The sequence below is a fragment of the Typha angustifolia genome, chromosome 9 (genome assembly GCF_048772165.1).
Source record: "Typha angustifolia cultivar Huaian chromosome 9, ASM4877216v1, whole genome shotgun sequence".
Classification (NCBI taxonomy): Eukaryota; Viridiplantae; Streptophyta; class Magnoliopsida; order Poales; family Typhaceae; genus Typha; species Typha angustifolia.
The window spans coordinates 12,053,437-12,067,187 of record NC_133247.1 but is presented as its reverse complement, the minus strand read 5'-3'; the positions used below and the strand labels follow the sequence as shown (position 1 = coordinate 12,067,187).

The 13,751-nt window shown below is 36.3% G+C and overlaps 2 protein-coding genes across 5 annotated transcripts; both read left to right on the top strand.

Annotated features, from left to right (window-relative positions):
* Positions 1 to 510: 510 nt before the first annotated feature.
* On the top strand, positions 511 to 4,367 carry LOC140767729 (uncharacterized). 4 transcript variants are annotated; one of them, XM_073107740.1, is made up of 3 exons: positions 519 to 983; positions 2,809 to 2,901; positions 4,025 to 4,367. In XM_073107740.1, exons 1-2 carry the CDS (start codon positions 584 to 586, stop codon positions 2,877 to 2,879), a joined length of 471 nt encoding a protein of 156 aa, XP_072963841.1. In that variant the 5' UTR covers positions 519 to 583; the 3' UTR covers positions 2,880 to 2,901; positions 4,025 to 4,367. The 4 variants fall into 4 exon arrangements, with proteins under 4 accessions (XP_072963842.1, XP_072963844.1, XP_072963843.1 ...); XM_073107741.1 differs by lacking the exons at positions 2,809 to 2,901; positions 4,025 to 4,367 and adding an exon at positions 2,230 to 2,796 and having other exon boundaries at positions 511 to 983; XM_073107743.1 differs by lacking the exons at positions 2,809 to 2,901; positions 4,025 to 4,367 and adding an exon at positions 2,241 to 2,796 and having other exon boundaries at positions 512 to 983.
* A 977-nt stretch (positions 4,368 to 5,344) lies between these two features.
* LOC140766985 (mediator of RNA polymerase II transcription subunit 8) lies at positions 5,345 to 13,668 on the top strand. The gene is made up of 12 exons (XM_073106716.1): positions 5,345 to 5,642; positions 6,078 to 6,202; positions 6,939 to 7,063; positions 7,154 to 7,337; positions 7,487 to 7,594; positions 7,824 to 7,891; positions 8,401 to 8,667; positions 10,470 to 10,526; positions 10,615 to 10,821; positions 11,738 to 11,791; positions 12,334 to 12,394; positions 13,088 to 13,668. The coding sequence occupies exons 1-12, from the start codon at positions 5,401 to 5,403 to the stop codon at positions 13,261 to 13,263; spliced, it is 1,674 nt and encodes a 557-aa protein (XP_072962817.1). The 5' UTR covers positions 5,345 to 5,400; the 3' UTR covers positions 13,264 to 13,668.
* Positions 13,669 to 13,751: the final 83 nt, after the last annotated feature.

Genomic DNA, 13,751 nt, shown 5'->3' with positions numbered 1-13,751 from the left:
TTTAAATTTTGTTACATTTGAATGCACTCAAAATTTCAAGTTCATCCTAGTGAACTATCTAAAAAATTGTTCAATTTTTTCAACTGCAAATTCTTAACTTATGTTCAACCAGTTGACTTAGTTGGCTGTCGCCAAATTTGAAGGTCATAATTAGAGATATATTCGCTAGATAGCCAGTTAACCCAAAAACTTAAATGGATAGATACTAAATTAATAATGCATATTATATCATTTAATATTATTAATATTTAGAATATTGATGACAAGATGGAGTTAAAATGAAATAATCAAGGTAAACATACAATTTTACAAGTGAGACCCCTTAATAAAGAATTCAATTCAAGGAAATATTTTTGTAAAAAATGCAATTTAACCCTAATAAAAGTTTCTAGAATCAATTTCGATTTTATTTAGATCTAAATTGAAAAATTAGCTGGAGTTTATATTTTATTTAGATCCAACACGTACCCGAAACCCGGCTCCATCTATAATCCTATAAATCTTCCTCTCTATCTCTCTCTCGTTTCGCAGCTCTCTTCTTCTCCGTTTCGATTCGATCTCTCCTCATCTCTCTCTCTTTCAAATGGCTCGATTCCTCTCCCAAACCCTAATCCGTGACTCACAAACCCTAACCCATCTACCCTCTGCCGCCGTGCTAGTCGGCCGCCGCGGCCGCTCGAGCCGCCCGGAGAAGGTGGAGCTCATCGAGGTGGAGGTGGAGGCGGAGTCGCCGGAGGTGGAGGTCCTTGGGATGCGCCGCCTCGAGGACGCCATCCACGGGATCATCGTGCGGCGATCGGCCCCCGATTGGCTCCCCTTCGTCCCCGGCGCATCGTACTGGGTTCCGCCGCCGCTGCGGCGGGGAGGGAGGCCCCTCGGTGTGGTCGAGCTCGTTGGCCAGATAGCGAATTCGATGACGGAGGAGGAGTCGCTCTCTTTCAGCTCAACGCGGGGATGGCCATCGGTGGCGTACTTCGTGGAAGGTGAGTGAGATCTGTGGTACTGGATTCATTTTGGGTTGTTTGGATTGTGATTAGGGTCTCCGAGATCTCGGATCTGGTGTTTTTGAGAGAAATTTTGTTTTTGCGTATAATTAAGCTATCAAAATTAAGATTTTATGTGATTCCGTTAGCCCTTTTTAGGAAGAAAATGCTGTGAGTTAATTTCCGTAAGTTATAAATAGATTGTGTGTTTCTTTTCCTTTAAATCCTGAATTTGGCCAATGGATTCTTGCAAGTATGATGGATTGCACGATTAGGCTTTTATCTTAAGATGCTGGATGCGCCTGTTAGGAATTGAATCTCATAAGTAGAAGCTTGAGGTTTTGAGTATCTTCTTGCAGTGAATACATTTGCCTGAAGATCTATTACAATATGTTCGTGCAAGTTATTTCTTTGGTAGGTTGATCCACTTATGCAAGTTATTTCAGATATGTTTAATTTCTTGGACAATTGAATTTTTTTGCTTAGTATCCTGTTAAGATACAGTTCATGTTTGTACCCGTTTAAAATCCGGTTAAAGCCGATCTGTATTTATATCCGTTTAAGATCCGGTTTGTACCCGAAAATCATCCTTTTCTGTTTAATTAGGATATGATTTTAAATTTCACTATCTGTCCAATATTCGTATCTGAAGTAAAAATATGGATCAAAATATGAGTTGAGTACTATTGACCCTATATTATCTCTAGAATTGTGTCTGTGTAGGATCTTACTCCAAGTAGCTGTTATTAAGTGGTCTGAACCCCCACAAACAGGGGCATGGGGCAAGCCTTAACAATCAGACCAAGTGAAGCTCTTTTCTGATATATATGCCAATTAAAGAAAGTATATACCTCTGATGGATTGGCGTACAGACTAGATCAAATATGCCTTAGGTAGTTCAGTTTTTTTCGTTGCTATTTCAAATACATAGAAGTTCATCAAACAGGGCTGCATGGACACTGGGTAGACCTCCATAGAAGTTCTGTCGTCCTCATCTACTTTCTCTTGTATTTCCTATCATATTGCTGTACATAATTCAGAAATCATAAACAATTTAAACACATGATATCTATTCAAGGAATACCACCACATTAGCAAATGCCTGTTATGTGGACTAGTTGTCTTCTGAATCATACAAAACCAGACTTTTTTTCTAAAAAATTAAATGTCTCCCGATGCTCTTGAGGCCCAGACACTTCCTGGTGCTTATTTGCTTGGTCACTCAATACAATTAATGCTTCCTCAGTGTTGATCCAGCAGCGCGATGAACTGTGCCGATTCATTCTCCAGCCCATCTGTTTGCTGACCTAAATAAAGATAAGTTTCAAGTTTTCCATCAATTGTACCAGTTGACTAGAATCATTTAATTAAACCTTTTGATTTTGTTGGATGACCCTCTTGACATCTTGTGGTGATGCGTGCAACAAATAGAACTGCCCCTTTTTGTTTGCAGTTGTGTGTGTTTTATCATTCCTTAGTCACAGCTGAATGTAAATTAGTCTGAAAGTGGATTGCAAGCCACCATATACCCATTCTAGGATTATGAGGTCTCCTTCCAGGATTCTATCACTGTCTGTTTTGAACTTGTTTCACGCAGAGAGGAATTTAACAATTTTACTGTGCATAATATGTACTCTTTTCTGGTAATTTATGTCTCTATTGTTCTGAATTTTGCATGTAGTTACTATCTTTGTAGTTGGAGGTGGTCACTTCTGTCTCAATTTTTAAGTACAGCTTCAGATTATGAATGGATGGAAAATTAATAAGTTTGCTTCACTTATTTTATGATTCCTTAAAAGAGAATGCTTAAGTGATTCAATAACAGGTAGATTTCCACGTCCAATGAAGAGGAGGGCAAGAAAGCCTGTGACACAAACAGATGATGAAGAAAGCTGACTGGTTCTTGACCTAACAAAGGGTGAGTTATTTTTGTTTCTCATCAGCAGGAAAAGTTATTATGTTTTCATTTATGTACGAGGATTTGAAGGGTTAAGGGTGTGTTGTCTCCATTGCTCTACATAATACTCTAGCACACGTGTCGCTAGAATTTGTACATGTGTATACTAAGGTTGTTGGCAGTTATAGCATTTAATTTTAGGGCTGTATATTGGACTAAGCATGGAACTCCTTTGTAAAGTGGAGCTAAACAGAAGAAAAAGGAAATGTCTTGAGCATTTGGCAGGAAATTTATGGAGGTTTGCCAGTAGCTATTATACCTATAGGCAGCCTTCTCTCCTGCAGACGAAAGGAGGAAGAAGAGATCGTTTTGTGATCAACTCACTAGGAGTCCAGATGTGGAGAGTGTCATGGTTTGCCAGTAGCTGTTATAACTATAGGCAGCCTTCTTTCCTACACACAAAAGGAGGAAGAAGAGATCATTCTATGATTAACTTATAGGGCTTTGTTTGGTTTAAGACTAAGCTCTGAACTTAATTAGTTAATCTAATTTTTTAATATTAATTTTTTAGAGAGTGAACTTAGTTAGATATAAGAAAAATAAAAAGATATTTGATTACTGAGCCAAGTTAGGAGTCCTGAACTAGTTCAAAGAGAGCTCTTGAACTCAAAGCAAACAAGGCTAGCGAGTCCAGAGGTGGAGTGCCATGGTTCGCTAGTAGCTATTATAACTATAGGCATCCTTCTCTCCTACAGATGAAGGAGGAAGAACAGATCATTCTATGATCAACTCACTAGAATTCCAGAGGTGGACTAGATGGCAGGGCATCTACCATTAAGTGGCAGTGTGGCCTTCTCGTTGTGCTAGTAGGTATTTTTCTTGCCTAAATGATATGAGCCAGGAAGTTGGTAACTAATTCTGAAGTATAAAATTTATGCCGTTAGCTGTTTATAAATGCTTGTTGTAATTATCCTTTCACCAAATTGGAGGGATATATCTATCTATTGTTGCATGATCAACATCTTGCATCCGAATATTAGTTTTTGGCAGTCTTTTTTTTGTTGGGCTTTTTCGCTGTTCCAGTTCTGTATACATCTTTGTCAACCTATTCTGAATGTTTTAACCCAAATTCTTTAATGCGCAGGCTCTGCTATAATGGAGAATCGAAATATTAAGCCCTCCTGCTCGTGCCGATTGTACATATAATATGATGTGGGCAATACCGGTCATTCAACTTCATGCCTCATGCAAAAAATATCGATGTAATTTAATTGCGTTAAAAGGCTCTTCCAATGTAATGTCTCTGATTACTGTCAAATGGATTCACAGATGTACTATAGATGTTTATTCAGCAATACTAGTGACAAAATAGTGGTAACAGAAAACATGTTCACCACACCAAGAACAGCTGCATGTGGCATAAAATTTGTGGGCATTTCCTGTACATCAAATTGCCAAATTTAATAATAGAGACTGGATGACCTGCATTTCTAATCTGGCAAGTAGTTTCAGATGATCTGTTGTTTGGTTCTTTGTCATCAACAGCCACTGTTTTCTTTTTTGTTTATTGTCTTCTGTAAGTTTTAATGGTGATGTTATAGTCTGTGCGTATTGGGTCTTTACGTAGACTCTACAAAGCCACACGACTCTTGGACTCTTCTATGCTTTGTAATCTTGCCGTGCCCGGCTCTGGGCCCATCAAGACTTTTGTACGTCAGCTTATTCAAACTTCTGTTACCGACTTAAATCTCTGTTTTTAATTTAGTTTGTAGATATTTAAACAGAGAGATGCTTCCGTAAGTTAGAGAAGACAACTCTCTCTCTCTCTCTCTCTCTCTTTGAAATTCTCATTGAACTATTATTATCTTAAGGTCCCTTTAGTAGACAATTCAAACCTTTTATATAAAGATAAAATGAAACTTAGCTATTAAGGTTTATAAATATCTTTTCTAAATATTTAGAAGACTAGATATAAAAAGACTTTTTAAATATCTCCTGTGACTAGATAAAATCATAAGGTAGTTTTTTATTTTTCTCAAAGTCAACAAAAGTAGTTATCATCTATCCGTTTAATAATATTAGTGTCCATCAAATTTAGTTAGGCTTCTAGATATTTTTGACACTTCGGTTTCAACTAAAATTTTCATTTTTTATTTTTTTATTTCTGACTGTGCATGAATACTTATATTTATTATTTTAGACTTAGATATTATGCTTTTAATGTCGTCTAATTTATTTGTAGATAAGTATAAGATTTGTGAAGAATTTGTTGATATATCTCTTCTTTTTCCTACCTAATAAATTTTAATGATATACCCCCACAAAAAAGAAAAGGAAAAAAGGAAAATCTAATTACTGCCCGTTACTATTGGGTTCGGGTTGGAACTTGGACACCAACCCTGGATCCATAAGCAATATCTTACACAGATCCGACCCGCTTCAAGATGCCCAACCTTACGAGCCTTTCTTCGATCCGACTCCCGCGACACAAAGGAAGCAAGAAAAATACTAGCCTCGGCCATGGACGCGGCCGGAGGCGCGCCGCCGCAACAGGGGAAGCAAACGGCGGCGGCGGCTATGCTACCCACGTCGGCCGAAGCGGCCGCGCCGCTGCAGCCGAAAGCTGAGCGGCTGAATGCGGCGGTGCAGCAGCAGCTGAACCTGGAGTCGGTGAAGACCCGCGCCGTCGGGCTCTTCAAGGCTATATCTCGCATTCTCGAGGACTTCGACGCTTTCTCCCGCACTAATTCCAACCCCAAGTGGTAGTATATTTACTTCTTTGTCCCCCACGACGGGGAATCTACTCTAGGGTTTAGATTCTTCTTGTTTGCTGCTCGTAGTCGCCGTCCAAATTTACCTTCTTTGACATTTCCAAATTCTCATGGTTTTTAATACTATTGGGTTATCCTCGAGCACGGTGTTTTGAAATTGTCGGCGGGCTTTATAGGGGATCTGATTGATAATTTAGGTCCTTAAATCCGTTCAAGTCTTGTTGGTCATTTGATGGATTCAAAATGTTGTATCTGAGATTTTTCGCCTAACATGAGCATAATTTGCACTTGGGGGTATATTATTTGTTAAGTCTCGTTTAGGTTTTCAGTGAAGAGATGACTATTTGGAAAAAATTTCATATTACTACCAGTGAATTTCTGCGGCGTATGCTATTACTTAATCATATACGCATCTTTTCATGGCAGGCAGGATGTACTTGGACAGTTTTCGATGGTAAATATGGAACTTTTCAACATCGTGGAGGATATCAAGAAAGTCTCGAAGGCATTTGTGGTCTATCCTAGAAATGTGAATGCTGAAAATGCCACAAGTATGCTATTATACAATAAAGTCTTTGTTCATGATCAAATAAATTGGTGCATGTAGTTCTGAACTTCCAATAGTGAAATATCTGTTGCAAATTTATCCAATACTCAAATTATTGTACTTTCCAAAATGATTATCTTTGTACCTTCTTCTATTTATTAAGTATGGCCGAAACGATTAATAATGTAAGTGAGTTGGCACTAGGCTCTCCAATTGCAGGATCTTTATGCACCGAGATGCTCTCTATCAAGTATGGAGTAGTAGTTGAGTAAAACTATGTCACTGTTAGACTGCTTTATGATCATTAATGAATCAGAGGGATATACCATCACAAGAAGTAATAGGAATAAATAGTTAATTATAGATATCTAAGCCTAACACATTTCAATAGACACATCATTACGATGGAAGTCCTATAATATGAAATGCTATATTTTTAGCCTAAAAGCTTTTAGTCACTACTTATCTTAAGGTTAAAGCAGCTCAGTTTTAGTCTGCAATACTAGATTGAGAATGTCCTCATTTTCTTTGATGTATGGTTTATTCTTTTCCTTCATATCAAGGGCAGTTTATTGTTATCTGTCAATATGTTACTGCTCAAATTTTTTAATCTTCTAGATTGTTTATATTACTCTGTTCACATTACTAGTACTTTAATGCTTGTGCTCATTCAGATGTTCTTCTTCACTATCTATTTTGCTTAGTATAGTGCTTTAGACTTATTGGCATGATTGTTACAGTACTGCCTGTTATGCTATCATCAAAGTTATTACCGGAGATGGAAACAGAGGATAATGCAAGGAGGGAACAATTGTTATATGGAATTACAAGCCTCCCTGTACATACACAAATTGAGAAGTTGAAGGTAACCTAATATTCCATATAACAATCATTCAGTTAGATAGTTATCAGCTTTTGATCTTCAATTAGATAGTTAACATTTGGAGATATCCAGGCTAGAATTGATATGATTGGAGCTGCTTGTGAAGCTGCTGAGAAAGTGATTGCTGATTGCCGTAAAGCTTATGGATTGGGTTCACGTCAAGGGCCGACACTTGTTCCCACCCTGGATAAGGCACAAGCTGCGAAAATTCAAGAACAAGAGAATCTACTTAGAGCAGGAGTAAATTTTGGGGAAGGTGTTGCTTCTCATATTTGCATTGCTTTCTAAAAAAACTCAAAATAATGATGGAATTTTGTTCTTGTACTTGTGCATTTTGATTTTTGACTTTTATGTATGCCATTGTTTAAGAACAATTGTTATTTCATAACCACCACTATTCTCCAGGCTTACGGATACCCGAAAATCAGAGGCATCCAACCTCTCCTCTTCCTAGCCATTTAGAGGGTGTGATCTCCTATGGAGATGGTGCACAGAATTTTGGGGACACTACTGGTAAATTTCTTTATCTTCTTTATGCCAATGAAATGCTTTATTTTAATTGCATAGCACATGTTGATAGTCCATTATGTGGGATTTTCAATGTTAGGATTATGTTAATTGCTAGGATCTGGTGTTGCTTTTGATATGGATTCATGTTTTCTTTTTTCTTCTTATAGATATTCATCAAGAAGACCTTTATTGTTGAATGCAGCTTATTGATACTTATCATACTCTTTTGTAGGTGTGTATCCAAAGAATACTCCTTCATTTACAGCTAACGGTATTACCAACCAGGGAACTACAATGCAGGTTTTACTTATTAACCATGCAATTAGATTTTGTTTGCGGAAGTTACAGAGAACCTAATCTCGATATTTTAAGTATTAAAGGAAAAAAAACCTAAATAGTTGCTGCAGATTTTTCTGCTTTTCTTCCTATGCTCCTTTACCTTTAATTGGTTGTTTCTTAATTAATTGTCTTGTGAAATTGCTTCCTTTCATCATTTGCGTCTTCTCATCTTCTCAACTTCCATGGTTTTTTTTTTTTTTAATTTCATTGATTGCTTATTTATATTCCTATCCATTATGGTGTTGTTATGTATCATGGTGGTTCAGTTGAACCCTCCAGAAGGATGCAAAAGCCGTGCCAGAACGTAAACCTGAAAAATATAGGGAGATGTAATGGAGAAAAGACTTGGAAAGGAGAAAAGCAAGCTGTAAAACTTGCAAAGAACTAATTACTGGTTGCAATTTTGCTAACTTGCCTGCTTTCTTATGCATATTCCTAGTTTACATGCAAGTTTTGTGTCGTCTATGCAGGTTCCTGGTGGACAGTTAATTGGAAGATCAGCCCCATCACCCTCTGGTATTTCAGGGTCCACTTCCTTTGACAATGCATCTACACCTCCAATGCCATATGCTAATTCACCTAGATCTAGCACAAACATAATGAATACTCCATCTCCTCAGCAACAACTACAACAGCAACAACAGAGACAAAAGCTGATGCAAGTGCCTCAACATCAGCAGCAACTTCATGCTCAACAACAATTGAGGCCATCTTCCACTCCTGGGGTTTTGGGACAGGTAAATCAACACTCCCAGTTACGTTCACAATTTTTTGTTGTTTTGACTCTTTTGTGCTTAGGTTTTTATTGGATTCTTTGTCTTTTTTAGCTATTAGCCTTTTGTTTGTTTGTATTTTGCATACAGAGAAGACATTGCTTTTGATTGGAAGGCCTAATCTTTATCTAACATATATGGAACAACCCTACAACTTTTCTTACTAATTTAGAATTACTATTCTTCGAGATGTCAATTCCTGTGAAATTATCATTTGCTTCTGTAGTGATGAAAAAAAGACTCATGCTACTACTACAAATATCATGAGGTAACTAATGGCATCTTCTAACTTAATATGATGTAGAAAAGTTCTTGATATTTGTGGCTCAGTTAGGTACAAATTGGAGATATATTAAAAACCTAGACCTTTTTTTTTGTCCTTCAGTCATCATTAGAGCGGAAAAAGGTCAATTGAAACCGTAGAAGTATTATATAGGGGATTCACTGAGAAATTGATCCTGGCGAGATTATTCTACACATCTGATGGCCAATAAGTTCAAATCCTTTGTGGGATTTCCTGATATTTCCTCCGTTTTTTTCATTTTTTATGAGAGAAAGTGAGACTGTAGAAGTGAGGGTCTTTCTTAGAGTAATACTTGGGCTGAGCTGGATGAATCATTTTGTTTTCTATTCAGCTCTATATTAGTGAGGCAATGAGCGCAAATCCTAAATCTATACTTTTATGGTTTACATGTTTTTAATACATCAATCTAAATAGTAAAAAAATAGCTCAATTATAAATTATCATAATGTAAATTTTGTTTTAAGTTTTAACCCTATTATTATCTTTATTCCTTCTATGTAGACTACAAAGTACCTAGGGAACTTGATAATTTGATTTAGATTTGTCCAAGTAGTCAGCTGCAACAATGGTTGTGCCGATGGTGGCATGGTATGGCATGCGCTCGGCACGCCCCTACATGCCACTGATACGCCTTTAACATAATTTCAATAAAAAAAAATAGGATATTTAAAGATGGTTTTTTGGTCTTTAGCATGCTAATCTTTGGTTTTGGTGTGAATATATATATATATATATATTAAAACCTACATTATAGTTTTTTATCTTTAGATTATTTTTATAAATGCCCTATTTTATTAAAGAAATAGCAATAGTCAAATATAAATATTATTTAATACACAATATGATTGAATACATTCATTCAAATTAATATTATTGATTGAACACTCCATAATATAATTAAACACATAATAACATTTAACACATAATATTAATTGATAATAGTTTAATAATTTAAAATAATATCTAGTTAAACGTAGAATAACGAAGAAGATCAAAGACTATTCACTGGCACAAAAATAATATGAGAATATACAGTTGGTAATGAAAGATGATTAATTAGTTGGTATCCAGTAAATTAAGTATCTAGGCAGAGATCTTAGTCACTTATATATTCCACTTTTTGACAACATCAGTGATCTAATCATAACAATTTAGAAATGCTTCCTCTTTCTCTGTTTTCTTCCTAAGAGGTAGCTTTGTTCCCCTGAGCATACCATGTGGCCAAGTTTTATCACCTGATTCTTTCTTTGTCAAAATTCGGTGTTTGAATCTTTTGTCATTTCCTTTTTTTGGGATTGTAAAAGCGATCACTTCTGAAACTATTTTGTCATCTAACTTTTCAACCATGAACTGCGTAGTTCCTATTCGTTCGCTCTAGACCTGGCTAGGCCGGATTTCAGTAGTCTCAGATCCTAAATATACTAAAAGAGTTAGCATGATATGATTTGCATCTTGTTGGCAGAGCACAATGTCTCAGCTGCATGATCTACAGGGACAAACTCAACAGAAGTTACAACAGGTAATTTTTGAAACTAATCATTCCCTAATGTATGATGCTCACATAAACGGTCCATCTATTCATCATAACATACTTGGTTCTATTCTAGGTCTCTGGACAGCATCAGATGCAGTATTCTCAGCCCCTATCACAACAATTTCAAAATAGACAGATGCAGAGTGCACATATGCAACAAAGCATGGCACAAAATCAACTCAACCAAGGAAGTCAGCTACGGAACCATTTAAGCCAGCTTGCTGGAGCTGGGAACAGTGCTTTGTTTAGTGCTGCCCAGGCATCACCAAACTCTCAGATGGTTCTCATTTCTTTTCCTAGTTATTTCTTTTTTTTTCCTGGTGTTGTTCAACTACATTGTCAGTAGTATAATTGTCAATGTTAAGGACTCTATTTTTTAATGCAAGTTAGTTTTCTGGTATTCTGCATGACTATAGACTATGAATGCATAGAAGAGGTGTAAAATTCAATTTGTTCTACTATGTGATCTTTCATTTTTCTATGGTTCCAACACAATTTCAAGCCTGTTTGTTTTAGTGATGCCCCATATAGGGCAACTAATACAGTAGTTAAGCTATTAAAAGTGAACCTTTAATCTTCCAGGGATCGATTCTATCAAAGGTAGAACTATTCTTAAATATATCTCTGAAAAAATTGTGGAATGTTTGAAGTGGTGGCCTTTTGCAGTGTTCTGTGATTTCTAAAAGACAATTTTAGACTTTTCAGAGGACACGTGGGTACAACAATGTTGGCTTTATTATGCAGTTTGTCTGTAGGTCAACCATTTGAAAGTAATAATCATCATTTGATTAAATCTCAGGATCCAGCTCCATCACTTCACAAAGCAGAAATTGCAGTAAAATAATCTCCTCTCTGAGTATGTAAATAAAGCTGAGTGCAAGACAAATTTATCTTTAAAGACCAACTGTGCAAAAAGACAGTTTCTCAGTGTTTGTTTGGGATTGCAAGGAGAGAGAGAATGCTAATTAATATGTTGATGTTTCTCCTTCATAGATACCTTGAATTATTTGTGCTGGTTAGATATCAAAAACTTGCTAGCTGAGAGGGAGATTGCTACTTGCAACCATGACAATCGAGATATCAAAACCTTGATATTTTGAAGCTTATGAATGTTGATTTATGTACTTGAAATAGAAGTTACGAAGATCTTGCTTCAGGGATATATTTGTTTCTTATTTTTGTTCTCTCGCTTTCAGATCACGAACATGTCCGCAACAATGCAATCACAATCTCTTTTGCCAAGAATGCAGGTTGGCTTATTCATTGTTCATCTTCTCTCTTAGTTGAACAGTCTATAGATATGAATTTTTTTCAAAATATTTTAATTCTGCACAATCCAGTTACATATATTATCCTTATTTAAGGTTTCTAGTCATCATTAATATCAGAACATGAGTTTAAAAGTAAAGCTAACTTGAGTTAAATACATGCTAGTTACATGAAACACTTTTCTTAGTTCTAAAGTGTAGAATAACTCATTCTCTCTAAACATTAGAAAGCAGAAAATGGAGATCAAGGATTGTATAATAACAAGGTGGAAGCAGTAAGAAAAAAATGAAAAAGTGGAACGCATGCTCTTTTTATAAATTGATATCACATTAATTGTGTCAAACTGCAACATCAAAAACTGATGGCCAAATATATTGACATTTAGCTGCAATTCAATAAATCAAGCACGTAAATGCTGCTCCTTTTTCAGTTTATTTTTAACTCTTCATGTTCAAACAAGAGCATCTCTTAAGTCTTAACTACTTGTTTGCTCTGGCACTTATTTCTGTTCCTTTTGAATCAGTTTGGCTTAACTGGCAGCCATCCTCAAAGGAGTCATCAGTCCCAAATTTTAAATGATCAAAGTATGTGATTTATCCTTCTTCCTTTAGATGAATTTGTACAGCAGTAGTACTGGGAGGGGGGAAAATTAGTGTTTGTGATTTGAAAAAAAAAAGTCATGATTTATGAAGCGTGCTTAGCTAGAATGCAAGGAAAGAGTGTTGGATTTGTAACATTCACTGCTTTGCTTTATGGAAGTAGCTGAAGACAACACTAGCATGTATCCTGAAACTGCTATGGCTGCAATTGGCTCTTTTCTTTTAAAGTTCAAATTTGATGTTTTACCATTAATTCTTTAATTCAAATACTATATAACTAGTTGATACAATAGGGCAGTAGTTGAGACTTGAGACGAGTAATCGTCATTTAATTTTCTAATTGTTGGTAAATTAACTAAACCCTATGCACTCATGGCAAAGAAAATTATATAGAAAGATTCACTTTTTATGTCCTCTTTTTGTGTAGGATAGAAATCAGGATAACAAGCAGATTTTTTTACTTTATACTGTTTATTGTGAAAGGTAAAATAATAGTATGGTCCCTTGATACGTTAAGTTCTCTGTTCTATATTTTTTTTCTGTTCCAATTACTATATGGTTGCAGTTCCCAATATGGGTAGATGTTCTTTTCATCCCTTGCCAACTTCCTGATGCTCTTAGTGGGGCTGTTAACTTTGCTTATCTAATTTACTAACATGACTTTCTTTCCTTATTTAGTGTTTGGTATGGGAGCCTCAAATTCTGCAAGTTTAGTAGGCATGCAACAACAGCAACAAGGTGTGTTTGGAAACATGCCGACAAGTGCTCAGAACCTGCAACCTGGTATGGTAGGCCTTCCAAACCAGACACAGAATCCCAACTTCTCACAGCAGAGGCAGCAGAATCAGCAGTAAGTCATCGCTGACAGTGGCATTACCTAGTGAGGTCTGGAAGAATGCAATTTTTGGGGAACAAGAGGCAAAACATGGTCAGCTGTGGGATAGATAAACAGCATGTTTCCCAACTGTTATTTTCCAGTTAACCTGATAGCAACTATCCGTGGAGTTGGCTAGAGAAGTGGTGATTAGAAGTATTTGTAAGGCGGCACAAATTTGCCCTTAAGGTGTTTTTTTATTTTCTATTGTGGAACTTTAAGAGCAATGTGCATAGAAATACTCTCTTTGACTGGGCAAATTCCATGTACTTTGGCACGAGAAATATGAAAACTTCTTATGGAAGTTGATTTGTTTTGTCAATTCACTCTAGTTATTTTAGCAAAAGGAGAAAGATGAATGAAAACATTTATGAGATGTTTATGATATCGATTGGCACTGATCTTGGATCACCATTCTTGTGTGATTACTAGTTTTTACTTGTATATTTTTGTTTCTCTCCAGTAGAG